This window comes from Pipistrellus kuhlii, unplaced genomic scaffold (assembly GCF_014108245.1).
Source record: "Pipistrellus kuhlii isolate mPipKuh1 unplaced genomic scaffold, mPipKuh1.p scaffold_m20_p_44, whole genome shotgun sequence".
In the NCBI taxonomy this organism is placed as follows: domain Eukaryota; kingdom Metazoa; phylum Chordata; class Mammalia; order Chiroptera; family Vespertilionidae; genus Pipistrellus; species Pipistrellus kuhlii.
In genome coordinates this window covers 692,582-719,581 of record NW_023425545.1, presented here as the reverse complement: position 1 = coordinate 719,581, position 27,000 = coordinate 692,582, and the positions used below count along the sequence as shown (strand labels likewise).

General features: G+C 68.2%; 1 protein-coding gene across 4 annotated transcripts; it reads right to left on the bottom strand.

Moving 5' to 3' along the window:
- Positions 1-25,438, bottom strand: ITGB4 (integrin subunit beta 4). 4 transcript variants are annotated; one of them, XM_036412483.2, is made up of 40 exons: positions 25,350-25,438; positions 23,033-23,115; positions 22,751-22,852; positions 22,457-22,661; positions 21,987-22,083; positions 21,677-21,848; positions 20,660-20,923; positions 20,249-20,338; positions 19,913-20,035; positions 19,450-19,614; positions 19,267-19,343; positions 18,357-18,559; positions 17,359-17,462; positions 17,156-17,254; positions 16,887-17,016; positions 15,566-15,688; positions 15,386-15,492; positions 14,677-14,710; positions 14,306-14,497; positions 14,029-14,132; positions 13,762-13,820; positions 13,654-13,677; positions 12,549-12,697; positions 11,451-11,630; positions 10,468-10,616; positions 8,322-8,526; positions 7,581-7,738; positions 7,151-7,331; positions 6,525-6,662; positions 5,089-5,271; positions 4,568-4,699; positions 3,509-3,703; positions 2,893-3,138; positions 2,367-2,525; positions 1,836-1,985; positions 1,212-1,400; positions 959-1,114; positions 715-879; positions 518-628; positions 1-430 (listed from the first exon to the last, which is right to left on the bottom strand). In XM_036412483.2, the coding sequence occupies exons 1-40, from the start codon at positions 25,426-25,428 to the stop codon at positions 291-293; spliced, it is 5,622 nt and encodes a 1,873-aa protein (XP_036268376.1). In that variant the 5' UTR covers positions 25,429-25,438; the 3' UTR covers positions 1-290. The 4 variants fall into 4 exon arrangements, with proteins under 4 accessions (XP_036268376.1, XP_036268377.1, XP_036268374.1 ...); XM_036412484.2 differs by lacking the exon at positions 2,367-2,525 and having other exon boundaries at positions 3,464-3,703; XM_036412481.2 differs by lacking the exon at positions 3,509-3,703.
- Positions 25,439-27,000: the final 1,562 nt, after the last annotated feature.

The following is a 27,000-nucleotide window of genomic DNA, read 5'->3' as shown; positions in this document are numbered from 1 at the left end:
GGCAGCAAACGCTTTATTAAGTGCAGAACAAAGCTGGGCCCGTGCATGCTGGGCCCGGCGCTTCGGTTACAAACGCGCTTGGCGGGTGAGGGATTGGGGGCAGACGGGGGGCCTTCTGGGACCTCTGCCCTCTTCCTGCCCCCCAGAGGGCACCTGCCCCAGAAGCCCTGGTCCTGTGGTCAGCATGCGAGTGGGTGGGGCCACAGGGGGTCCGAGGACGGTGTGGCTGCGGCAGCCCCGGGGAGGGGGGCAGGGGGCCCAGGTTCGAGGCCGCCTGGCCGAGGGGGCGCTCAGGTCTGGAAGAACTGCTGGTCCACCTGGCTGCTGAGGGTCCCGCTGGTGGTCAGCGTCTGGCTCACAAACTCCTGGGTCACGTGCCGGGTGAGGGAGCCCCCGGCCTCCAGGCCCCGGGGCCCCAGGGCCAGGCCATCTGCGGGGCAAGAGGTGTTGAGGGTCCCTGCCCTCCTCGCCCGTTAGCTCTGTCTCCCCCGGGAGAGCCTGGGCCTCGGCCACTCACCCAGCAGGAAGGGCTCGGCGGAGCTGGTGTGGGTGGTGGTGACGCTGCTGTACTCGCCGGGCAGCGGGTGCTGGTACAGCCCCGAGAGGGCCCCCAGCTGTGGGAAGGGGCCTGGAGGGGACAGACTGGCGCCTCAGGGACGGTGCCAGGGGTGTGGTCACGGGAAGGATGGGGCGCGAAGGGGCGAGATGCCCTACCTCCAGCCTGGGACTCGATGGTGATGATGCCCTCACGCTCCGGCCCGAAGCCCTGGGTGGTCCTGGCCTGCACCTTGAACTTGTAGGGCACGTTCTCGCGGAGGCCCGGCACCGTCAGCCTGCTCTCGGCGCAGTCGCCGTCCACCTGGAAGCTGATGGCTGGCTCTGGGCCGGGGAGGAGCCGTGAGCCTCTGGCGCCCCCTCCGCCCGCCCTCCCGGCCACCCTGCCCGGGGCGGGCGGCACCTCCTCCGTGGGCCCGCTCGCACGTGACCATGTAGCCCAGGATGTCTCCGTCCGGCCTGCGCGGCCGCTCCCAGCTCAGCTGCAGCGAGTCCGGGCTCAGGGCCGTGAACACCAGCGGGCCCGGCGCGCTGGGCGTGCTCAGGGTGAAGGCGGAGCCTGGCGGGGGAGAGGCCATGTGGGCATGTGGGGCCGGCGCGCCCGGAGAGGCGGGTGCGGGGGGCAGCTGGGGAGGTGCTGATGGGGGGCAGCTCACCTGGCAGGGGCAGCAGCGGGCTCTGGGGGTGCACCTGGGACTCGATGGTGATGACGCCCTCGCGCTCCGGGCCCCAGCCTTCCTGGCTCTGGGCCCGCACGCGGAACACGTAGGAGTGGTTGGGCAGGAGGTCTTCCACCACCACCGACGTCTGCCCGGGGTGGGGGATGTTGAGCCGATGCAGCTCACCTGGGGGGGGGGGGCGGGGAGCAGCCTTATTCCTGCTCCTGCCTGGTCCTCCCCCTTCCACTCCCCTCCCCGCCTCCCCCCCTCCCCGCCCCGGGCTGCTGCTAAGACCTGGTCAGCACCCACCGGGAGCTGCTGGTTTGGGGCCAGCCTGCTGCGGTCTGGGGGCAGGTTGCCTGCTCCCCAGGGAAGAGGGGGCTGGAAACCCCGTGCTGTCAGTGGCTCGGGTCATGCTGCTGAGAGTTTGTCTGCCCAGAAGGTGCCAGTTCCCAAAAGGCCTGTAGGCCAGCGAGGCCTCACCGGGCAGCGTCTTGCCCGGGGAGTAGCCTGGGGGCCCCGGGGAGGGGGAGGGCTCAGCAGTGAGACCCTCTCAGGCTGGGTGGCGTGGGTGGGTTCCTGCCTCAGCCCGGTGCCCGGGGTCACGGGGCCGGGCCTCACCGCCGTTGAGCAGCTGGTACTCCACGCTGTAGCCCTGCAGCGCCCGCTCGCACTGCGGCTCCTGCCAGCTCACTTTCAGGGACGTGGGCCCCAGGGCCGAGAACACCAGGCGGGTGGGGGTGTTGGGCAGACCGGCAGCCAAGCGGGAACCTGGAGGCAGGAGCCACAGTCAGTCCGGCTCGGGGTCCCAGGGCAGGAGTCGGAGTCCAGCTCCTGACCGCCCTCGGCTGTCCCGCCCACGCTGCCTGCTGGCCAGGCGGCTCACTCCCCGGCAACAGCCCGTCCAGACCCCCTGGCGCCTCCCGCCTGTCCTCAGGGTGGGTGTGAGCCCTGCCTGTGCCAAGCGCCGTGAGCCCCCGCCCCTCGGCAGGCCCGGCCCCTCCTGCCCAGCCCGCCCCCCGGGAAGGCGAGGCGGTTAGCGACAGCGGGATGTGGATGGATGGGGGGATGCGGGTCATGGCGGTGACTGCGATGCCGTGGGTGACAGATGGAGCGGACGGCTGTGGAGACTTGGCGGCCACGCTGTACTACCTGGGCCCCAGGGGGGCGCTGCTGGCTGCCCGGCCAGGACTATAGAGTCTGGTGAGTCCCTGGAAGGGGGGAACCCCTTCATCTGAGCCCGACTCCAGGACCCCAAGGACCAGGACAGCGGAAGCCTGCTCCTCCCGCCTTCCCAGATGGGAGGGAGGCCTGGGGTGGACGAAACGGGAGTGAGGGGGGGAAGAACGTGTGCTGGAGGCGGGCAGGGGGCACGGCAGGCCGGGGCAGCCCAGGAGCCGGAGGAAAGGAGAGGTCAGCCTGCCCAGCGGGGCTCGGTGGCTGAGCATCGACCTCTGAACCAGGAGGTAACGGTTTGATTCCCAATCAGGGCACAGGCCCGGGTTGCGGGTTCCATCCCCACCTGGGGGCGTCCAGGAGGCAGCTGATCCATGATTCTCTCTCATCATTGATGTTTCTCTCTCTCCCTCTCCTTCTCTAACATCAATTTAAAGTATTTAATTTTAGAACATATTTTTTAAAAGAAAGGGCAGAGGAGAGGCGGGTGGCGTGCACTCACTCTGCGAGGAGAGGGAGGTGAGGGTGGAGTAGTCCCTGGGCAGCGTCCCCGCGCCCGAGTGCTCGGTGCGCGTCAGCGAGTGGTAGTCCCTGGTGAGGGTGGAGGCGGCGCTCAGCACGCGGTGGGGCAGGTGCGGGCTCAGGTGGGTGCCGTAGGAGGCGCCGTAGGTGCCGGTGGCCGCCAGCCTGTGCAGGGAGTTGGCGCTGCCCGGGAAGGCGAAGTCCATCCGGCCGTTCACCAGGTGCTCTGCGGGGGAGAGCAGGTCACCAGTCACCGCCAGGCCGACACCGGGCGGCCCTGGGAATCCCCTGGCCACTGGGGCCTCCCTTGGCCCACGAGGGGGAGTCCACGGAGCCACACAGGTCCTGCAGCCCCCGGTCTCCGGCCACTGTGGACAGGCGAGCCCGCTGGGCCAGCTGGAGACGCAGTCCTGCAGTCAGCCCTGCCCCGCGGGGCCTCGGCTCTGGGGGAGGGGAGGGAGGCTGCCTCCACGCCCCGGCTCAGCCCCGGCTCAGCCTGGCGGGGGAGGGCCTCAGTGGGCAGCCTGGCCTCCGGCTGGGCCCCCGACAGCCAGGGGGTGAGCCTGGTGGGTGTGGGGTCGGGCTGCGCCGGTCACCTCCGGGGGCCCCACTGCCGCCCTCGCCCCCGGCGCCCCTGTCGGCGCGGTCGGGGGGCCCGGGGGGGTCGGAGGCGTCGGAGGAGCGCCCGCTGCAGGAGGACAGGCGCGGGATGAGCTCCGGGGGCAGCCGCCACGTGACGCGCCGCAGGTCCAGCTCCGCCCCCGGCAGGGCCTCGAACCGCCAGCCGCCGCCTTGGGAACAACGAAGGGCGCGTTGGCACCCCGGCGGGCGGGCGGCGGCGGAGCGGGCGGTCCTCGGGCTCTTTGGGGTCCGGTGGGGGCGGGGCGGGGCCCGGCGGGGCGGGGGCCAGGCGGCAGGCGAAGGCCCCTCTCCCGTGACTGAGCCGGTGCAGCCTGGGGGCCGCGGCCCTGGCTCTGCCACCAGCTGTGAGGGCTCCCTGCTCTGAGCCTCAGTTTCCCCATCTCTTCCTGCCAGCCTCCCAGGGACACTTCCCCAAGCCAGGATGTTCGGGGGGGGGGAGTGGGGGGGTGTCAGTAGCCGTTGAACTGGGGCTCCTCTGGCCCCCAGACTGAGCCCCCCCAAGACGCCCAGGCTGAGGCTCCTTAAGCCCACGCTCTGCCCGTCCGGGCAGGAGTGCGGTCCCTGGGCCTCATTCCTGGTGCGAGGGCAGCCCATTGTACAGATCAGGAAACTGAGGCCCACAGCCTGTGAGTGATTTGTCTGAACTGCAGCAGAGCCAGAAGCTCCAACTGTGTGGCTGGGAGTCCAGCAGGGGGCGCTTTGCACCGCCGTGTGTGGGAACAGAGGAGGCCTCTGGGCCATGCCTGCCTCCTCTCAGCCCCGTCCCTGGGAGGCCCCGGGGGTCCTGACTCCACGGCACAGCTGGCAGGCCTCCAGCTGCAGAGCCGTGTGTCTCCCTGCCCCCGTGCACAGGCGCACCGTGTTTGCACACGGGCCATGCGCTCTTTGTCCCTGTCACACCACTGACCTGAGTCTGACCTTCATGCCCGAGGTCACTGGCCTGTGTTCTCTCTGGACACCGGTGCCAGCCCCTCCCTCTCCCGACCCCCAGCTTCCTCAGGGGACCCTCTCACCAGTGTCGTCGGAGACGCTGGGCCGCTGGCTGCCAGCTGGGGAGCGCAGCACCTCGTCGCTGTACATGAGGTAGCTGTCGTAGTCCTCCCCGCCCTGCGCGTCCACGATGGGGATGTCGGGGATGATGGGAACTGTGGGGAGAGGGGGGGTGAGCGGAGCCCCCGGCTGGCCTCCCGGGCCTCCGTCCGGCCTGTGCCTCCCCGGGCCCCCCGTCCGCCCCTCCCGGGCCCCCGTCCACCCCTCTGGGGCCCCCGTCCACCCTATGCCTCCCCGGGCCTCCCCAGGCCCCTCGTCCGCCCCTCCCAGACCCCCCCATCTGCCCTGTGCCTCCCCGGGCCTCCCCGGGCCCCCCGTCCGCCCCTCCAGGGCCCCCCATCCACCCTGTGCCTCCCCAGGCCCCCCGTCCACCCCTCCCGGGCCCCTGTCCGCCCCTCCCAGGCCCCCCCGTCTGCCCTGTGCCTCCCCGGGCCCCCGTCTGCCCCTCCCGGGCTCCCGTCCACCCCGTGCCCCCCCCACTCACTGGACATGGGCCGCTTGGGCTGCGTGGCCAGGTTGATGATGGCCTCCCGCTCGGGCCCCCAGCCCGCCCCGTTGCGCGCCTTCACGGTGTAGCGGTACGGCTGGTTCTCACGCAGGTTCTCGATGAGCAGCATCCGCTTCTTGGGGGTGTCCACCAGCACCTTCTTCATGGGCCCGATGGGTCCTGGGCGGGAGGGAGGGCTTCAGAGGGCCGCCCGGGGCCCGCCCGGCCCCGCCTGCCCCTGGCACCCGGGGGAGGCGGGGGCTCCGGGACAGCAGGGAGCGGGCAGTGCCGAACCCCTGGGGAGCCCGCCCCCGAGAGCCTGGGGGACTGGTTCAGACACGTGTCGCCAGCTCTCCAAAGGCTCAGCACTAAGGTAAGTGGCGGCATCAGGTCTAGACCCAGCGTCACCTCTAACGGGTAACGGATCCCCGGAGACCAGCACGCGTCTCAGTTCCCACGGGGCCCGATGTCCCCCCGCCAGGACCCGCTCACAGGACCGTGACGAAGACTGTCTGCCTGCGGGTCTCTAACGCCTGGGCCCGGCCCCTCCCATCCTCTAGGCTGGTGGGAGCAGGGGAGGGGGCACCAAGTGCTGATGCCCCTGGGCTGGGCCCCTTTCAAGCGGAAGCCGTGCACTGAGACCCCCGGCCGTGAGCTTCCGGCGGGTGCCTGTCCCCCTGGGGTTAGAGGCAGGGTCAGAGGCGGCTTCCGGACGTGGACCAAGTGCCGTGGACTCAGAACGAGCCCAGGATGTGCCGCAGATGCTGAGGAGGCGGTGCGTGGTGCGCCTGGCTGGCACAGAGCCACAAGCCGGTGCCCAGCGCCACCAGCCCCGCTCCCTCTGCCCAGGGGCCACCGGGCGCTGAGCCTGACCCGCGCCGGGGCCGCCGGGCAGAGGGGTGCGAGCTCTCCCTCCGGGACTGACCACACAGCGGCGAGGGTGCCAGGGCGCGGTCCCTGTGCCTGGCGAGGGTCTGGACCACCTTCCTCAGATTCCCCCTCATCTTGAGGTCTGGCAGCGATCGCCCACACCTGCCTCCCTTCCCAGACTAGTGCTGCCGGAAAGTGTGGCGTGAAATGTACTAAAAACGTGTTTATCTGAAGTTCAAGGTGTCCTCTGTTCTTATTTGCTAAATCGAGCGACTCTACTCTGCCCCCAAGAGAACAGTGTGAAAACTAGCCGCCTGGTTACCGGTGTGGGAAGCACCTGCCTCTGAGCCCGCGGCACCGGTGTAACCTCAGGCCTCCTGCCCCCTCCGGGCCTGGAGGCCTCTGGGCCTGACCTCCGAATGCAACCAGCTTGCACCGGACCCGAAACCCAGTGATGCCCCAGGCGCCCGGGTGCAGGGCCGGCCGCTGGCGGGACCAGGCGGCCTCCCTCCCACGTGGCCCGCCCTCCACGGCGCCCCCTCCCCAGGCAGAAGGAGGCTCACGGTTGTCCTCGTTGACCAGGCCGTAGCAGACCTCATAGGCCGTGATCTCGCCGTTGGTCTCAGCGGGCTCAGCCCAGCTCAGCTGGGTCACCGTGGAGGAGACGACGTTGAAAGCCAGCCGCCCTGGCTCGCTGGGTACTGGGGGGGGGGCACAGGAAGAGAGCGGTCAGCGGCAGAAGAGGGCGGGGATCCGGGAGGCAGAGGGCAGGCTGGGCATACAGGCATCGGGGTGTCAGGGCTGGGCATACGGGCATCAGGACGTCAGGGCTGGGCATACAGGTACCAGGGCATCAGGGCTGGGCATACAGGTACCAGGGCATCAGGGCTGGGAATACAGGTACCAGGGTATCAGGCTGGGCATACAGGTACCAGGGTATCAGGGCTGGGAATACAGGTACCAGGGCATTAGGGCTGGGCATACAGGTACCAGGGTATCAGGGCTGGGCATACAGGCATCAGGGTGTCAGGGTATCAGGCTGGGCATACAGGTACCAGGGGATCAGGGTTGGGCATACAGGCATCAGGGTATCAGGGCTGGGCATACAGGTACCAGGGTATCAGGGCTGGGCATACAGGCATCAGGGTGTCAGGGTATCAGGCTGGGCGCCCGGACGTGGCAGGCTCACCTTCCTGGTGGGTGCGGCAGGACACCAGGGGGCTGTAGGGGCCCTCGCCCTGTGTGCCGAAGGCGCACACCTTCATCTCGTAGTCGCAGTACGGGTACAGGTTGGTGAGCTCCACCGAGGGCACCTTGCTCTCGAGCACGTGGGCTTCGGACTCGGAGTCCCCCTGGACCCAGTACCTCACCTGCCGCAGGGGAGGGGCCGGTCAGCAGGAGCACCAAGCGGCTGGGACTCCGCTGACCTGCCCTACTGTCCCCTCTGCCCAGTGAGACACCAAAGCTCCCTCACACAGCAGGGCCGGGGGAGGGAACGGAGGGGCCACGCTCCAGGAAGGGGGGAAAACGTCTGAAAGCTCCTGGGCACAGATGCCCGGCCCACCGGGGCCACATGCCCCGCTCCCCCTCGAGGCCCTCCCTCACCGCCCCCGCCTTACCCGGTACCCTGTTGGTTTGCCAGGAGGCGGGAGCCAGTTGAAGTGGATCTTCCGAGACCCGGCGGCTTTGGCATTGGGGTTCTGCGGGGCGCCCAGGGCGCCGTGGGGGACTGGGAATGCAGACTGCGTCTGGTTCTGGAAGGTCAGGTCCATCTCGTCTGCAGAGGGTGAAGCCAGGGCGGGCAGCCAGTTGGGACATCCCCTCCCACCGCAGACTCTCACTCCCGCCACCAGGGGGCGCAGGGGCCCGTGCAACACCCAGGGTGCTGGGACACCTGCCCTGAGGGGTGCCCCCGGGCATCCTGCCCAGCTTGGAGGCGGGCCCAGGAGGGTTTTTGGAGAAACGAGGAGGAGGAAGAGGAGGAGGGAGACGGTCTGGCAGCCAAGGAGGACATTTGCTCCTCCTTCCAAGAACCCTCCTCTTTAATTTTTCCCACAAGCGCCTCTGGGGGGCGCTCACATCCAGGAGGCTAGGATCCCATCAGCACTAACCCTTTCACCCCTAAAGTGTAAAAATCCTGGGGTTCGCGGTGAGCACAGGGGTGCCAGGTAAAATGCAGGATGCCTCGGAACATTAGAATCTCCAACAAGCCACCCACACTTTTCTCGGGGTAAGAAAATCCTAAGCATCGCGGGGGGCGGACTAGGCTGCGAACGCGCTGGTGGGCGCTGGAGCGGAGGCGCGGCCGGACGCCCCGCGGCGGGACCGGCCCCCCCCCGCCCGCGGCCCCCGCTGCCCACCTCGCTCCCCGATGACCACGGTGGCCGCGTGCGGCTGGCCCAGGCGCGCCCCGAACTTGGGGTTGCTGAGCTGGATGTGGAAGCGGCGGGCCTGGCGGGTCCGCAGCAGCGAGTCCACCTCCTGCGGCTCCAGCAGCTTCACCTGCAGCTCCTTCCAGGTCTCCCCCGGCAGGAACAGCAGCTCGCCCTCCGCCGGGACGTAGTCCTGCGGGTGGGGAGGGTCAGCCGGGCCGCCCGCCGCGCCCCGACCCCGGGGACACTGCGGCGCATCCCGCCCGGGCCGCCCCCACGGCTGCCCCCACGCACAGCTCCCATGGCTCCCCCTGTGCCGCACTGACAAGGATTAGCTCAGCTCATGCTCAGAGCAGAGGGCGGGAGAGAGCATTGTCCCCATTTTACAGACGAGGCGCTCATCCCCGAGGCGCTGGGACTCAGGCCCCGGGCGCTGTGCTCTGCAGCCTGGGACCCTGCCAGCCCCAGGCCCGCCTGCTGGGCCGGGTGCTTCTATCAGCTCCCACTTTCCCCGCGCGGCGCCCAGAGCTTTCCTGAGCGTCTGTCCCACGTGCGCGCGGGGAGGAATCCGCTGAAACGGGCGTGGGGCGGCAACCCCCACATGCGACCACTAGGTGGCGCTCCGAGACTAACAGTTCAATTCCAGGCACAGAGGTCCGGCCCGCGGTGCCCACCAGGCCAATCCGAGTGCTACCAAACCCAGCGTGAGACAGGCAGGAATCCCTGCAAGACCTTTGCCGTGGGCCGGCGGGGGCGGGGTGGGGGGCGGTCTAAAATGTCGAAGTCATGAAACTCAAAGCTGGAAACTGCTCTGGATTAAAGGAGCCTCCAGACAAGGGCCTCAGGCCGATGCCAGCTCTGCCCCCTGGAGTAGGACAGGCAGTCAGGGACACACACGGGCACCCCGAGCGCAGGGAGCTCTGAATGCGGACTGACATCAGGTGTGGGTTTGACGGGACGCTTCCTGAGTGTGGTTATGCTGTCGCAGTTTTGCAGAAGGAATGACCGGGTTCCTGGCAGGTGCCCCATGTATGTAGGGTCCACATGAAAGCTACAGTTGTGGAGAGTTCAGCAAATGCACGGAGTGGCCAGATTATGGTGACCTCTGAACGCATAATAGTCTGGCCACTCAGAGAGTGTGTGTATGTGTGTGTGTGTGTGTGTGTGTGTGTGTATTAGAGGCCCAGTGCATGAATTCGTTCATGGGTGGGGTCCGGCCAGCCTAGCCAAGGGGAGGGAACATGGGCAGTTGGCTGGCCCGTCTGCTGGTTGAGGGGACAATTTGCATATTAGCCTTTTATTATATTGGCTATACACTGAGTGGCCAGATTATTATGTGTTCAGAGATCATCATAATCTGGCCACTTAGTGTAGAACTAAGCCAGATCCCTCTCCCCTCTCCCTACAATCATACAGATGAGGAAGTACAAATACGTCTGTATCCATATGCATGGATACCTGGTCTGTACAGAAAGACAGAGAAAGCATAGTAACAGCAGGTGGAGCTATCTAAAGGGCACACAGGCTAATTTTATTAGTTTTTCCATTTTTCAGGAGGTTTGACATTTTTCAAAATAAAAAAGTTGGGAAATAATAAATGGTTTTTAAAAATCGTTAAATACCAAAAGCATTTTTATAAAAGCCTAACAGGACAGCCGGAACCTCTTGTAGATTATGGCCTATTCTGGGAAATTTCTGGACATACACATTCTCCTTTGGAATTTTTATTGGGGGCATCGAATCAGTAATGAAAACTGCTCCGACCAATGAAAAGAAGACTTGGGACCTGCTGGGTGCATGCCCCCTGCCTTGGCCAAATGGCCCTGTGGGCCCCGTAAGACTAGATTTTAGTGTTTTATGAGTTAATTTTTGACTGGAATATTTTTAGTTCTTAAATACTGCCAATAAACTCCAAAACACAAACCAACAAGCCTGCAAGTCACACCACGCACACCCACCGACAGGTGCCAGGGACCCAGGCAGCACCATGTCCCGCCCCCCCCTCGCCCCCCCCTGCCCCCGGACGCGCCCCCGCCCGCGGAGCTCACCCGGTGGGCCTGCGCCGTGCTGTCCTGGGTGCGGAAGGACACCTGACCCCCACCCCCCCGGACGCGCCCCCGCCCGTGGAGCTCACCCGGTGGGCCTGCGCCGTGCTGTCCTGGGTGCGGAAGGACACCTGGGACTTGCCGTTGTCCAGGATGTGCCGGACGACGGGCACGCGGGCCACTTGCTCCCCGACGCTGACCAGGTGCTCAGGGTGCTCGAAGGACACTATGCCGTTGGCTGCGAGGGGCCGGCACAGTCAGAGGGTCCCAACCTCAGTCCCCCCCTCCTCCCGCCCCTGCCCCTGCCCGGCCCAGACTCCAGCAGGCTGCCTGTCCCCCCGCACCCCACCGCTCTGGGGAGGGCCTGGGAGGGCCGAGGAAGGCGATGGGACATTTTTCCAGAAAAGGCTGAAGGGGCTGGGGCAGTGCCCAGCACACATCCTGGAGGGGCCAGGTGGGGGCACAGCCGAGGTGAGGCCCTGAGTGCACGGAGCAGCTTGCGTGGCCGTGATGCGAAGCCTTGCCCGCTCCCTGGATAGGCCTGGGCACAGGGGCCCCACTCCTTCCTGCTCTGGCGGCCGGGCATCCCAGGAGGTCCAGCCAACGGCCTGGTTCAAAGGCCGGAGGGGAGAGGGCAGGGAGGGACGGGGGATGGCTCCAGGCAGACTCGGCTCCCGTGAGTGATTGTAAGGGAAGCTCTGTGTAAGAGCCTGCGCCCATTTTACAGATGGAGAAACCAAGGCTCGCAGAGGTTACGTGACCTGCCCAGGCCCACAGCCAGGTCCACTTCCACTCGAATGCCAGGGGCCCCAGCTCCCCATCCTCATTCTGTTTTTTATTGATTCCAGAGGGAAGGGAGGGGGAGAGCGAGACACATCAACGATGAGAGAGAATCATTGATCAGCTGCCTTGTGCACGCCCCCCACTGGGGATCGAGCCTGCAACCTGGGCATGTGCCCTTGACCGGAATGGAACCCGGGACCCTCCCGTCCGCAGGCTGACGCTCTATCCACGGAGCCACAGCAGCCAGGGCCGGACTCCCCCCCGCCTCTTGTGCCCACGCCCGGCCCACCTTGCTCCTTGATGATGGTGATGTTCACCAGGCGGCGGCCCAGGGTGGCGGTGCCCATGGGCACGTTGAGCGCCTCCACCAGCAGCTGCTTCTCGTCATCGTCCTCCGGCCGAATGAAGAGCGGCACCCGGACGTCCACCAGCTCCACGCCCTCCTGGAACTCCACCATGCCCCGGGCGTCTGCGGGGGCGGGAGGGGGGTCAGAGGTGGGCCGCACCGGGCAGGCGGGGGGGGGGGGACGGACACAGAGCCCGGGGGAGGGACACGGAGCCGGGGGGGACACGGAGCCCGGGGGGGGACACGGAGCCCGGGGGGGTGGACACGGAGCCCGGGGGCGGGACACGGAGCCCGGGGGGGACACGGAGCCCGGGGGGGGGACACGGAGCCCGGGGGGGGGGACACGGAGCCCGGGGGGACCCGGAGCCCGGGGGGGACATGGAGACGGGGGGGGGACACAGAGCCCGGGGGGGGACACGGAGCCCGGGGGGGGGACACGGAGTCGGGGGGGGACACAGAGCCGGGGGGGACACGAAGCCCGGGGAGGGACACGGAGCCCGGGGGGGGACACGGAGCCCGGGGGGGGACATGGAGCCCGAGGGGGGACACGAAGCCCGGGGGGGGACACGGAGCCCGGAGAGGGACACGGAGCCCGGGGGGGGGACACGGAGCCCGGGGGGGGACACGGAGCCCGGGGGGGGACACGGAGCCCGGGGAGGGACACGGAGCCCGGGGGGGGGGCACGGAGCCCGGGGGGGGACACGGAGCCCGGGGGGGGGACATGGAGCCGGGGGGGGGACACGGAGCCCTGGGGGGGACACGGAGCCCGGGGGGGCACGGAGCCCGGGGGAGGGGATACAGAGCCCGGGGGGGCACGGAGCCCGGGGGGGGGCACGGAGCCCGGGGGGGACACGGAGCCCGGGGGGGACACGGAGCCCGGGGGGGACACGGAGCCCGGGGGGGGACACGGAGCCCGGGGGGGACACGGAGCCCGGGGGGGACACGGAGCCCGGGGGAGGGGACACGGAGCCCGGGGGGGGGCACGGAGCCCGGGGGGGACACGGAGCCCGGGGCGGACACGGAGCCGGGGGCGCCGCTCACCCTGGTCCGCCGTGAGGGTGTAGTACCCCGGGGCCACCTTGAGCTCGTGGAAGGCCCGCTGGGCCACGTGCTTCTCCGTCAGCTTGAGCAGGGCCTGCTTGGCCGAGCGGGGCGCCATCAGCACCGTGTCCACGATGGTGTGGTCCTGCCTGGGCGGGCAGGGGCGGGGTCAGCGGCCGGGGGTGGCACTGTGCCCATCTTCCAGGAGAGATGAGGGGCAGCGAACAGGGCAGGTTCCTCAGCACCAGGCCCTGGGCCTCCGGCCGCTGCGGCTCCTCTGGGGAGCGGGCTGTTCTCCCCCGAGAGGCAGGGCGCAGAGATGCTGAGGGTGCAGGCGTCCTGCCCCCATTTCCTTCCTTCTTTTTTTTTGCAATCCTCATTCGAGGGTATTTTTCCATTGATTTTTATTATTAAAAAATATATATATTTTACTGATTTTTTGCAGAGAGGAATGAAGAGAGATAGAGAGTTAGAAACATCGATCAGCTGCCTCCTGCACACCCCCTACTGGGGATGTGCCCACAACCAACGTACATGCCCTTGACCGGAATCGAACCTGGGACCCTTCAGTCCGCAGGCTGACGCTCTATCCGCTGAGCCAAACCCATTTTGGCTCCATTGATGTTTAGGGAGAGAGAGAGAGGGAAAGACAGAGAAACATCATGTGAGAGAAGCACATCAATGGGTTGCCTCTTGCATGTGCCCTGACCAAGGCCCAGGCTGGGGAGGAGCCTGCAACCGAGGTACATGTGCTTGACCGGAATCGAACCCAGAACCCTTTGGTCTGCAGGCCGATGCTCTATCCACTGAGCCACACCAATGAGGGCCGGCCCTATTTCTTAATTACCAGGTGGCCTTCCGGAACCTTCTTTAGCCTCGGTTTGCAGGGGCCACCCTGGTCTCCCTGTCTGAACAGGGCTGGCTCCTAGGAGGGCTCACGCCAGCATTTCTGAAATGCAGGTCCCACCCCGTGACAGACACACAGCCTTCCCCACCTGCAGGATGGCCATGGGGCGGGGGTGGGGTAGGGGCAGGCGGGCAGGTGGCTGGGGCTGTCCCTCCTCGGGCACACCCCCCCGGCCCGCCCACCGTGTCTTCAACTCACTTCTTGCCGGCGTTGGGCTGCTGCCTGTGGGGAGAAGAGGGGATGTGAGCCCGGGCCTGGGTGGCTCCCGCACCCGCCCGGCACCCGCCCGGCACCGGCAGGACCCACCGGAACTTGGTCTGCTGGAGCTTGTGCGAGCCGGCGATCTGCCTGTACACCTCGTTCAGCTGCCGGGCAAGGGCGGGCGTGAGGGCCTGTCTGGGCTGGCCGGCCTCCCCGTGGGCACGCCCGGGCCTCCTCCCCGCCGGGAGCCGCTCCCAGGAGCCGCCACCCCAAACCATGCCCACGGAGGCCCCGTCCCACCGGGAGCACCCGGGTCCCGGGGGGCTGCCAGGGGGGCCCTCCCAGGTCCGGCCCGGCCCAGAGGCGCCTTACGTTCTCCTCCACCTCCCGGCGCAGCTGGCCGCACTCCCGCGTGTCCGGCTTCAGCAGGTTCTCGGTGCACAGGCGGGCGAGGCGCAGGGACAGCCCGTAGGGCACTGGGGGGGCGGGGTAGGCGTTAGCGCCTGGCATGGCGGGCACCGCAGAAGCCCCTCCAGGCCGGGGGGCACCACGGTAGCGCCATCACGAAGGGCCGAAGGTGGCCAGGCCCGTGCCCGCACCCAGCGCAGGGAAAACGGGAGAGGCTGGTCCCGGAGCCGCCGGGCCTCACCCAGCTCCGTGGGGTTGGTGCTGGCCGCGTGGCTGGCAAAGCCCGGCCGCTGCACGTTGTTGGTGACCTTCCAGCGCACCCGGTCGATGCCCTTGAAGTTGCCGCTGCGCAGCATGGGCGTGTCCAGGTGGTCGGAGGCCATGAGGCTCTCCCGCAGCATGTAGTGGTCCTCCTTGAAGCCCACGATGTGGCCTGCGGGCGGGTCCTCGGCGTGAGGCCCCTCTCCGGGTGCTCCCCGCGCCAGTCCTCCCTGCACGGCCCTCAGGGCAGCCCGGGGCCTGCTCCCCGTCCCGCACTCCGCTGGGCAAGGAGTGGCCGGAGCCCCACCCGCCGCCCCTGCCTCTGCCGATGCCAGGATGCCAGGCCCGTACCTCGGTTGCAGCAAGGGAGCAGTGCCAGGCATGCCTAGGGGACAAGGGGCGGGGGTGAGGGCTGGGACAGCTGCCCAGCCCAGTCACCCCGCCCTGCCCCCTCCTCCCAACCCGCAGCCATGGCCCAGAGGCCACAGTGCCTCCCCCAGACGCCGGGACAGCCAGGCAGCTGCAGGGACTAGGGTGGGGCCCAGAGGGCAGCACAGAGGGTGATGGGGCAGAGTGTTCCCAAAGTGTGTGCCGGGGGACCCTGGTCTTGCAAGATCCTCTGTAAAGTGAAGGCTCTGTGAGCAGGCCCCTTTGGGAGGCTCTGAGCTCGTTGCCCTCCTATGGACCAGAGGCTCTGAGGAGTCCTGCAGAGGCCACGCGAGCTCAGTGCATTTGGTCACAGAGCTCTCTCCCTGTAACTCACGCTGCTGTCCCACAGCCTGGAGGCTCCCGCAGCGCAGCCCCTGGGCCCGGCCGCCCCACCCTCTCCTGCCTCCTGTCTGTGGTCACAATGCGACCGGCAGCTCCTGGAGGGAGGGCCGAGGGCTCCCGGGCCCTCTGCAGGTGGCTGACCCCAGGGCAGGTGCTCCCAGCCAGCCAGCCGCGGATGGTGGCAGAGCCGAGGGGCTGGGCGGGGGGACGGGGGCATGAGAGCTGGCAGAAGACCGGCCTCTGCCAGCTGCCAGGCCCGGGGCGGGCGGGCCGGGGGCCGGAGCCGCACCTTGCAGCAGGCGCAGTACTTCCAGCAGAGCAGCAGCAGCAGCGCCAGGAGCAGCAGGAGGAAGATGAGCAGGGGGATGAGCCACCAGAAGGAGCCGGGAGGGCAGTCTAGGGGGAGGAGAAGGCGGGCTCAGCCCTGGGCACCGTCCGAGGGCCCCCACCCGGGGCCGCGCCAGCTCACCCTTCTTCCTGTGCACCAGCACCGTGCTGTTGGGCCCGGGCGAGCCGTCGCCCTCCACGGTGTAGCTGTAGTTACAGTCGTCGTCCTCGTCCCGGAAGGAGCAGCGCTCCACCACCTCCTCCGCTGCACACAGGCTGTCAGTGGCGCCCTCGCACCCGGGCCCGCCCCCAGGGCCGCCCCCAGGGCCGCCCCCACCCAGGGCCGCCCCCACCCAGGCCCGCCCCCACCCAGGGTCCACTCCCACCCAGGCCCGCCCCCACCCAGGGCCGCCCCCACCCAGGGCCGCCCCCACCCAGGGCTCACCCCCACCCAGGGTCTGCCCCCACCCAGGGCTCACCCCCACCCAGGCCTGCCCCCTGAGTCCCCCCACCCCGGGCCGCCCCCCCTCCAGAACCCACCCCCACCCAGGGCTGCCCCCCCCAGGGTCCACTCCCACCCAGGGCCGCCCCCACCCAGGGCCCACCCCCTGGGTCCCTGCCCCCCAGGGCCCACCCCCAGGGCCAGAGGCATCTCCCTGGGGAAGAACGCAAGTCATTGCACAGACATGGGGCCTGCCCTGACCAGAAGCATCAGAGTCTGCAAATCTGCGCCTCTCTCCCATCCGGAGCCTCACCTGGGAGCTGGGCTTCTGGGAAAGTCTGACCCAGGGAGAGGACACTGTGGGCCCCCATGGCCTGGCACAGGCCCCGCTGTGTTCACACCCAGTCCGGGGGGGGGGGACGCCTGTCCCAGACTCTTTGGTCCCTAACCAGCTCTGCCTCCTGCCCGGATTCTGCAGCCCCTCCCGGTCTGGAACCCCCGTCTCACCGCGCGGCCTCAGCCTCAGTGTATACACCAGAGGCCCAACGCACGAAATTCGTATAAAGGGGCCTTTGCCGCTGCCTGGATCCCGAGGCTGCAGCCCAGGCTGCGACTGGAAGGTCGTCCGGACTGCCGTTCGATTGATTTGCATATTAGGTTTTTATTACATATATATATTTAAATATAGTTTCATTGCTTTCCGAGAGGAAGGGAGAGGGACAGATAGAAACGTCAATGATAAGAGAGAATCATTGATCGGCTGCCTCCTGCAGGCCCCCCACTGGGGATGGAGCTCACAACCAGGGCACGTGCCCTTGACCAGAATCAAACCTGGACCCTTCAAGTCCACAGGCGGACGCTCTATCCACTGAGCCACACCGGCTAGGGCTGCACAGCCTCGATTCAGATGATGAGGCCCCTGCCCAGCTCTGTGCCCCTGTCCCGATCAGCGACACCTCCTACCCCCGAGTGCCCCTGGCCCCGGCTCTCAGCACCCCCGCCCCTCCGCCCCACCCCTCACCGTTCTTCAGCTCGTCCACCATCTTGACCTTGAAGCTGCACTCCTCGCACGTGCGGCCCTTCTTCTCGCCGGTGCCCCAGGCCTGGCACTGCACGCAGGAGCGCAGGTCCTCACAGAGGCCCAGGCGGACCTGGTGGGGGAGGAGGGGCCGGTGAGCGCCATGCTGGGCCGGCCTCCGCCAGGCCTCTCTGCCAACCTCGCACCCGCCCGCTCCCACAGCACCAGGCTCCGCCCCTCCGCCCACGGGCCCTGTGCCACCCCGGCCTCACCGCCGAGTAGTTGATCTCGCAGATGGTGTCTGTGTAGAGGGACTGCTGGCTGCAGTGGCACCGGCCGCACTCGCAGTGGCCCCGCCCGTTGCAGATGCCCTGAGGCGAGAGGGGGCACCGTGAGCCAGCGGCACCCCCATCCCTGCCCCAGGGGGTGGGCGGTCTGGACCGGATCCCCCTCGCCCGCCCCGTGCCAGGCCTACCCCGCTGCTGTCGATGCAGGTGGCATTGCTGAGCGGGCAGTCACAGCTCAGGCCCGTCCAGCCGGGTTCACACTCACACCGGCCCATGGAGCAGCGGCCTCGGTCTGCGGGGAGGGGCCGGGGAGGGGAGAGCCCATCAGACCCACGGTCCTGGGGGCCCACCTGCCGGGGAGGGCCTGTGGGCGCTGAGCTCAGGGGCAGAGCCATCTCCTCCTGTTTCTTCAAAAACCTTCCCTCCACCTGTTCCCCTCCATCCCGCCTTCTACTTTCCCCTCTGCAGCGAGAGCGACCACCCCAAACACAAGCCCGACCGTGGGGCCCCCTGTTTAAGAGCCTCTATTGAGTCTTGGCCGATGCCATAAGGGAAAAGAGAAAACAAAACCCATCAGTATCGGGATGCCGAAACCGGTTTGGCTCAGTGGACAGAGCGTCGGCCTGCGGACTCAAGGGTCCCAGGTTCGATTCCAGTCAAGGGCATGTACCTTGGTTGTGGGCACATCCCCAGTAAGGGGTGTGCAAGAGGCAGCTGATCGATGACTCTCTCTCATCGATGTTTCTAACTCTCTATCTTTCTCTCTTCCTCTCTGAACAAAATCAATAAAATATATTTAAAAAAATAATAATAACAAAACCCTATCAATATTGAGAAGTAAGAAATAAAACTGTCCTTACTGCCAAAACCGGTTTGGCTCAGTGGATAGAGCGTCGGCCTGTGGACTGAAGGGTCCCAGGTTCGATTCCTGTCAAGGGCATGTACCTTGGTTGCAGGCACATCCCCAGTGGGGAGTGTGGAGGAGGCAGCTGATCGATGACTCTCTCTCATCGATGTTTCTAACTCTCTTTAGCTCTCTCCCTCTCTGTAAAAAAATCAATAAAATATTTTAAAAAACAAAAAACAAAAAAACTGCCCTTACTTCCAGGTCTGGGAACCTGTCACCAAACACCAGGAAGAGTGTCCAGGCAGTTGTGAGGTCGCAGTGAGGTAGTGCTGAGCTCACCGTTGCAGAGGAAGCCGGAGGTGCGCGGGCACTGGAAGTTGTCAAACTCGCAGAACTGGCCCTCGTAGCGGCCCTCGCCGTAGCACACGCAGCGCCCGCACTGGCACTCGCCGCGCCCGGAGCACGGCTTGTCCTCGCCCTCCCGCAGGCACGGCTGGATGTCGCTCAGCGAGCCCGTGGAGCAGCTGCAGGTCTTGCCGCTCCTGAGGGAGGACGGAGCCGGTCACTTCCCGCTGCCAGGCCGGGCCTCGGACCCGCCCGTTTCACAGACGAGAGAACTGAGGCTCCGAGAGGGCCGCCTCCGAGTCCCGCCGACGGCAGTGGCTGAACCGACTCAAACCTCCGCCCCCTGGTCCCTTCCTCACGAAGGACGTGTCCAACGCACCCTTCCTAGGAGCTCCTCTCTGACTAGGTAACACGTGTGTGCGTGTGTGTGTGTGTGTGTGTGTGTGTGGTTCTTGCCAAAACCGGTGTGGCTCAGCGGGTAGAGCGTCGGCCTGCGGACTGAAAAGTTCCAGGTTTGATTCCGGTCAAGGGCATGTGTCGGGCACATCCCCAGTGCAGGGTGTGTGTGTGTGCAAGAGGCAGCTGATTGATGATTCTCTCTCATTGATGTTTCTAACTCTTTGTCCCTCTCCCTTCCTCTCTGTAAAAAAATCAATAAAATATATTAAAAAAAAAAATACAAGAGGCATGAAGTGCAGAGTCCGTCTCCCGCCCAGGCCTGTCCCCGGCCCAGCCCCCACGCCCTGACTCTGGTTCTCCTGGTTCTCGCACGCCTTGCCAGCTGCGTCCTGCAGGTCTAAGCAGCTCAAAGTGCTTCGAACGGGACGCACCTCACAAGGGTGCCCTCTCCCGTCAGGCCCGTGCGGGGCCCGGGGGAGCCGCTGGCACGCTGGCACGCACTCACCAGCCCTCGTTGCACACGCAGTGTCCGCACATGAAGTCTCCGTTGCCGCTGCACCGAGGGGAGCCCGCCTCTCTTTGCTGGAATGAGAGCGTGCGGGGTGTATGGGGGGGGGGCGGCCACGGGCGCAGGGCTTGGGCACCTGGCTCCGCTGCCCCCCGCCCCCCCGCCCGGGCACGGCCGTACCAGCTCGCAGGCGCACAGGTCGCAGATGATGCCCACGTCCATCCGGAGCCCGTCGGAGAAGGACGGCTTCAGGTGGATGTTACCCTTCCGGTCCTGCTCGGGCAGCTGGCACACGTGCGTCCCGTCCACGTCCTCGATGGCCCGCAGCTGGACTTGGTAGGTGCCCTGCAGGGACCGGGCCGCCAGCTCCGGAGGTGCCTGGGTCCCGGCACCCAGCTCCCTGCCTGCTCGCCCTCGGGACTGGAAACCGGCTCGCTCTGGGCACATCGCGTGACACCAGCAGGACCCTCCTCCTCTGGGCGACCCCCTGAGCTCCGGGCAGGCGGACCCCGCTGCGGACGAGGCCACAGACACGCCGAGGGAGGTGCCCAGCTCACCCGAGGGGCCGACCCGGGGCCTTTGAACCCAGGCTGTCTGACTCCGGAGGCCGCCCGCCCTGCCCCGGGGCCCCGTGGACACGCACCACCTCTCCTCGCCGGATGTGAAAGGACCCAGTCTCCGTCTTCTGGAACATCTTGGAGGTGACCTCGGTCCGCAGGCCGCGGGGGCTGTCCAGGGCCCGGATGTCCAGGTTGGAGTGAATGCGCTAAAGGAGGGCAGGGGTCAGGGCCTGGGGGAGCCTGGGCTCAGCCCCAGGGCCTGCTGTGCTCTGCCCTGTGTGGGGCCTGGGTGGCATCAGGGTGGCAGGGCTCAGGCGGGCTCCCCGGGACCCTGCCTCACTGGCCTGTCCTGTGTCTCCTCCCTGCCTGGGGACACCCCCGCCCGGGGGCCTCCCAGCCCCGCCCGGGGCCCGGCTCACGTTGAAGGCCTCCTGCAGCAGCTCCACGATGTTGGACGAGTCCTCCTGCAGCACGCCCAGCGAGGACACGGGGAAGTAGCGGTGCAACTTCTGCGAGAGAGAGAGAGCGTCGGGCTGACTGAGTGACAGCCGGCGGCATCCAGACCACAGCTCGGGGTTACCCCACTTTGCAGAGGGATCGCGGAGGCCTGGACCCCGCTGCTGCAGCCAGAGTCCGACCTCTTAGCCCCGCCCGCCTGGTGAGCCGGCCCAGGACCTCCCTGTCCCACCAGGGCACTCCCCGGAGGCGCTGGCTGGCCGGGGCAGGAGTATGGGATGAAGGGAGGGAGCAGAGACGAGAGAGAGGAGAGATGTCCGAGAAGATCCATGGACCCCCACCCCCCCTTTCTCGGCCGGTGAGGCCCAGGTCACCTCGTAGTAGCTGTAGGAGTAGTTGGTGACGGCGAAGATGGGGATGATGTTGTGCTTGGCCAGCAGGCGCACCAGCGTGGGCACCGACGGGTAGTCCTGGGCCCGGTACTGGGTGTAGGAGCCTGTGGCATCCAGGTGGCACTCCTCGTCGTTCCGGCTCATGATGCCGGCCAGCACGTTGGCGCCGTCGGCCTCGTAGTGGAAGGCGGACTCGGTGGAGAACACCAGCAGGTGGGTGCTGTCAGGGCGCCAGCCGATGTCCCTCTGGGGAGAGCAAGGAGGGCGGTCACGGCGCTGGCGTGTGCGACGGCGAGGCCACGGGGCGGACGGCATGCTGTCGTCATTAATGAGTGACAACACAGACAACAGGAGCCGGTGACGGGGGAGGCGATGGGTGCGGGTCTGTGCCCACCGTGGGCACCATGCAGGATCTGACCGGGGCTGAAACCGGTGTGGCTCAGTGGATAGAGCCAGATTAGGCCTGCAGACTGAAAGGTCCCGGGTTCGATTCCGGTCCAGGACATGTACCTTGGTTGTGGGCACGTCCTCAGTGGGGGTGTGCAGGAGGCAGCTGATCAATGTTTCTCTCTCATCGATTTTTCTAACTCTCTATCCCTCTCTCTTCCTCTCTGTGAAAAATCAATAAAATATATTAAAACAAAACAAAACAAAAAAAACGGGAAAACGTCCACGTGCACGTAAAACCAAGTGCCTGCTTCAGCGGCCCGGCACTGATGGAGACCGGGCAGCCCGTGGAAGCCTGGCATCAGGGAGGAGACCGGGTGGGAGGCTGGCATCAGGGCTCGGAGGGTTCCAGAGATCTGGGACTCACGTCTGCCTTCCCGCCAATGACCAGGGCGAGGGGCTGTGACTCCCGGCACAAGGAAAGCCGCACGGCAACGGAGGGCCATCCCAGCGTCTGGGGGTGTGGGGCCTCGCCGGGCAGCGGGCAGGCCGGTGGGCAGCGGTGCCCGGGCAGAGAAGCACCCCCCCCCCCCGCGGCGGCCCCTCGCACACCGTGCACACGGCCGTCTGCAGGATGGCGTCAAAGCCGCCCTCGGGGGCGTCCAGGTTGCCCGAGATGCGCTCCTGCTGCAGCTTCCTCCGGAACTCGGCCACGTCGTGCGTGAGGCTGATGACGTTCTTGAAGGAGAAGGGGGCGTCGCTGTTGGGCCAGGGCTCCTTCAGCCTGGGCAGAGGGGGAGGGGGGAGTCAGGGCCAGGACCCGCCCGCACCCCACTCCCACCCCCACCCCCGCCCGCCCGCCCGTCCTCCCTGGACCCCTCCCTCGGGCAACAGCCGGGACCCCTGCCCCCCGGCCACTCACTTCTCCGGCCGCATGTCCGTCTGAGGGACGCTGACCTTGTCCACAAACTTGCCGAATCCAATGGTGTAGTCGCTGGTGAGCAGGCTCAGGACCCGGGCTGGGCGTCAACAGGGAAGAGCGAGGGCTGCTGAGCCGGGCCCTCACAGCGCCGTGGGGGCGGGGCCGGCTCGGCAGGAGGGGTGACCTCTGCGGACACACAGTGCCTGTCCCTCCTCACAGGTGAGGGCCCGGGACCCGGGTCCCAGCGTCCTGCAGGGGCCGCCAGAGAGGGCGGCCTTCTCTGAATCCCAGGCCCTGGGACGCTCCCCTGAGAACGTGGGGCGTCCTGGGTGTGGGTGTGTGTGTGATGTGCTATCCTTCCTGTGGGGCAGGGCAGCTGTCCTGAGCCCCGGCCGCTGAGCAGGTGCCCAGCCAGCGGGCGAGGCCCCGCCCCCTCCCCGCCCCCCGTCCTCCATGCTGGCCGGCCGTACCCAGGTGCTCCCCCATCTGCTTGAGGTTGTCCAGGTCGTCGGACATGGAGTTGGAGAAGTCCATGAGGATGTACAGGTCCACGGGGCTCTCCAGCGGCTCGAACACCTCCAGCTCGAAGAGCCGCTCCTCGCCGGGCCGCAGCCGGACCTGCAGCGCCTGGGGCCACACCTGGCTGCGGCGCTGGGTGGTGTCGATCTGGGTCTCCTGTGCCGGGGGGCGGGGGAGGACGCAGAGGGGTCACGCCGGATGCTGGCGGTGCTCCCCGCCCGCCCCGGCCCCGGCCCGCCCCGCACCTCCGTGATCTCGAAGCTGCTCTCCATGACCACCACGCTCCCCGGCCGGCAGCCCGCGGCCAGCAGCTCCGCCTGCGTGTTGCAGCGCCGGTCCTTGAACTCCTGGCCGGAAGGAGACGGGTCAGGGGGCGCGGTGCCTGCCCCTGGATGTGCCCCTCTGAGTCCCCCGACCTCGCCCGTCTCCCACGCCCGCCGGCAGGGGCGGGAGGCTGGGCTGCGGGCGGCCGGGCGGACGTGGCCGGGGGTGAGGGGGCCGGGAGGGCGGGGCGGCGGGCGGCTGACCTGGTCGGTGCAGTAGGCGCAGTCCTTGTCCACACGGACGCACTCGGTGCAGCTCTTCACCTGGGCCTTGCGGCAGCGGTTGCCTGGTGGGGACCGGGCAGACACTGAGCTGCACCCTGGGACCGGCCATCCCCACCTGCACCCGCACTGGAGGGGCGGGGTCTCCCCAGTTCACGGAGGAAACGGAGGCGGCGGCTGCGCAGTCTGCCCCTAGGGGTACACCTAGACCTGGGGCTCGCGCCTGGAACTTGTCAGCCTGGGGTGCCGGCCCATTTGCTGGGGGACCCCCTGGCCGCTCCATCCCCTGCCCAAGGCCCGACTCAATAGGCTCTCAGCAAAGGAATGAGCTAAAACTCCTGTGATTCCCGCTGGTTCTATTCGGTTTAAACCACAGTGAAGTCCTACTAGGTGCACCCTGTGCCCAGTGGGTGGTCTCCTGGGCCCCAGACGATGGCCTGTGGTCACTGTTGAACCATGGGGCTGGCCAGAGTGGTGGGAGCCCTGACCTGCGGCCGCTGCCAATCCCTGGGGTGTAAACACTGCCCTGGTCCCCCTCACCCTGTCCACACCGCCTCCACCCGCAGGCCACATCCCATTTCACGGAGGAGGGGCTGGCAGGGGCACCAGGTGGTGAGTCACCGGTCTCTGCCCGGGCTCCAGGCCTCAGCACATCCTGCTGGAGCTCCATTCCCTGAGCGGCATCTTCCTCTCCCAGACCAAGGCCGCTCCCCTCCCCGCCCCTCCCCGCCGCTCCCCTCCCCGCCGCTCCCCTCCCCGCCCCTCCCCTTCTCTCCAGCCGCAGGGCTCATGGCTCCCCGCCTTCACTGGGGAGCCCCCTCCGTGGGCCGTGGCCATTGGTTGAATGGCTCAGACAGAGGCCCAGCGTGTGAGGGTGTGTCAGGGGGGGTGCCCGCACAGGGGGGGTGCCCGCACAGGAGGGGGTGCCCGCACAGGGGGGTGCCCGCACAGGGGGGTGCCCGCACAGGAGGGTGCCCGCACAGGGGGGTGCCCGCACAGGAGGGTGCCCGCACAGGGGGGGGTGCCCGCACAGGAGGGTGCCCGCACAGGGGGGGGTGCCCGCACAGGAGGGTGCCCGCACAGGGGGGGGGGCCCGCACAGGGGGGGGTGCCCGCACAGGAGGGTGCCCGCACAGGGGGGGTGCCCGCACAGGAGGGTGCCCGCACAGGGGGGGGTGCCCGCACAGGGGGGTGCCCGCACAGGGGGGGTGCCCGCACAGGGGGGGTGCCCGCACAGGGGGGGTGCCCGCACAGGAGGGTGCCCGCACAGGAGGGGGTGCCCGCACAGGAGGGGGTGCCCGCACAGGAGGGTGCCCGCACAGGGGGGGTGCCCGCACAGGGAGGGTGCCCGCACAGGGGGGGGGCCCGCACAGGGGGGGGTGCCCGCACAGGAGGGTGCCCGCACAGGAGGGGGTGCCCGCACAGGAGGGGGTGCCCGCACAGGAGGGTGCCCGCACAGGAGGGGGGGCCCGCACAGGAGGGGGTGCCCGCACAGGAGGGGGTGCCCGCACAGGAGGGTGCCCGCACAGGAGGGGGTGCCCGCACAGGAGGGGGTGCCCGCACAGGGGGGGGTGCCCGCACAGGGGGGGGTGCCCGCACAGGAGGGGGTGCCCGCACAGGAGGGTGCCCGCCCAGGGGGGGTGCCCGCACAGGGGGGGTGCCCGCACAGGAGGGTGCCCGCACAGGGGGGTGCCCGCACAGGGGGGGTGCCCGCACAGGGGAGGGTGCCCGCCCAGGGGGGGTGCCCGCACAGGAGGGTGCCCGCACAGGGGGGGGGCCCGCACAGGGGGGGTGCCAGCACAGGGGGGGGTGCCCGCACAGGGGGGGTGCCCGCACAGGGGGGTGCCCGCACAGGGGGGGTGCCCGCACAGGGGGGGTGCCAGCACAGGGGGGGGTGCCCGCACAGGGGGGGTGCCCGCACAGGGGGGGGTGCCCGCACAGGAGGGTGCCCGCACAGGGGGGTGCCCGCACAGGGGGGGGTGCCCGCACAGGAGGGTGCCCGCACAGGGGGGGGTGCCCGCACAGGAGGGTGCCCGCACAGGGGGGTGCCCGCACAGGGGGGGGTGCCCGCACAGGAGGGTGCCCGCACAGGGGGGTGCCCGCACAGGAGGGTGCCCGCACAGGGGGGTGCCCGCACAGGAGGGTGCCCGCACATGGGGGGTGCCCGCACATGGGGGGTGCCCGCACAGGAGGGTGCCCGCACAGGGGGGTGCCCGCACAGGGGGGGTGCCCGCACATGGGGGGTGCCCGCACAGGAGGGTGCCCGCACAGGAGGGGTGCGCGGGGGTGTGTGGACTCACCCATGGCCCCGGGGATGCTGGCGCTCAGCAGGGCTGCCAGCAGCAGCCTGGCCCACGGGCTCGGCCGCGGCCCCACCATCCTCTTCCTCCTGCGGGACAGACAGCAGTTCACGCCGGCGCGGAGCAGAGCAGCGTCTGGTCCCGGCACGGCCAGGCCCCGTTCCCGCCGCCCGGGGGACCGCCCACGGCGTGCCTTTGGGGCTCTGGGCCGCTTCCTGCCGGCCCGACCGCCTTCCAGACCCCCGAGGGCCTGGTCAGGCTGGGCCACTCTCCCTGCCGCCCCTCTCCGCCCTGGCCCCTCCCCCCTGTGGGTGGGCAGCCAGGAGGAGAGGGTCCCTCCCCCTCTCTGATATCTGGGTCTCGGAGAGGAGGAGGGGCACCCTGCCCTCAGCTGCCCCCTCACAGGCGGGTTCCCTGCCCCACACCCCCCTCTGCTGCCCCGCAGTTGAGTGGCGAGGCCTCTGAGTAGCTCACCCTTTCACAAGTTCGCCTGGAGACAGAGCGCAGCCCCGTCTGCCCCTCCCCCACGCACGCACACACACACACATGCACACACATTCACACCCAAACATGTACACACACTCACACACATGCACACACATGTACACGTGCACACACATGTACACACGCACACACACACTGTGCCAGCCGCCCAGGAGCCTCGTCTGCCTCGGTCCGTATTAAACCGTCTCAGCCCATCGGCGGCCTCCAGGGCAGGCACAGCGCCGCCCGGGGCAGGGAGAGGGCTGGCCAGCGCCCAGGCCCGCAGAGCCGGGCAGAGCCGGGCAGAGCCGGGCAGAGCCGGGCCCGGGGGCCTCCTCCCGCGGGAGCCCGGTCAGGGACAGCAGCGTCCCGCTCCGCCCAGGCTGAGGGCGAGGCTCCACGGTCAGGCACACACAAGCAGCAGCCAGTGACCCGTCCACAGGTGGGACAGCCAGCACTCTCTGAGCTCTCTCCCTCCTTCCTCTTCCTCTGAAATCAGCCCATCAAACCAGCCTGCCTCCCTCAGGGCCGGTCCCCAGGGACTAGGCCGCCCCGTGCCCATTGGCCCCCGCTCCCCCGTCCTCTCCCAGCCCTGGGCTCACGGGGCAGGGCCGGCTCCGAGGACTGAGGCGCCCACGGTGCCGGGCAGGCCGGGGGGCAGGCCCGGAGGGGGACGCGGGGGCAGGCACTGCCTCTCTCCTCCGAAGGCACGGGGCCCCGGAGGCCCCAGCAGCTCCAGCACCCCCGGCGGGCAGAGCGGGTCGGCTCCTGGAGGGAAATGACGTCCCTGCAGCCTCGGGTGCGGGCACCACACCCACATGACACACAGCACGGGCTGCGCTCAGGGCGCCCTGGGGCACCATTCCTCACGGGGGTGTGGGTGCAGGCTCTCAGCCTCCCTGCCCACGCTGGCCATGGCAGCGGGGCCTGGCTGCTCTTGAACGGACCCAGTGGGGGTGCTCAGCACCCCGTTTCCCAATGAGGAGACAAGACACAGGTGGCTGGGCTGCCCCACCCACAGCCAGCAGTGGGGGAGCCTGGATGGGTTCCCCATTTGACCTCCGTGCTGACCCCCCGAGGCTGTAACGAGGGGTCAGGGGGCTAGTCATGCACTCGAGTGTTTTGTTTGACTCAACTTGTGTTCATAACGTTTTAAACGTGGTTTTCA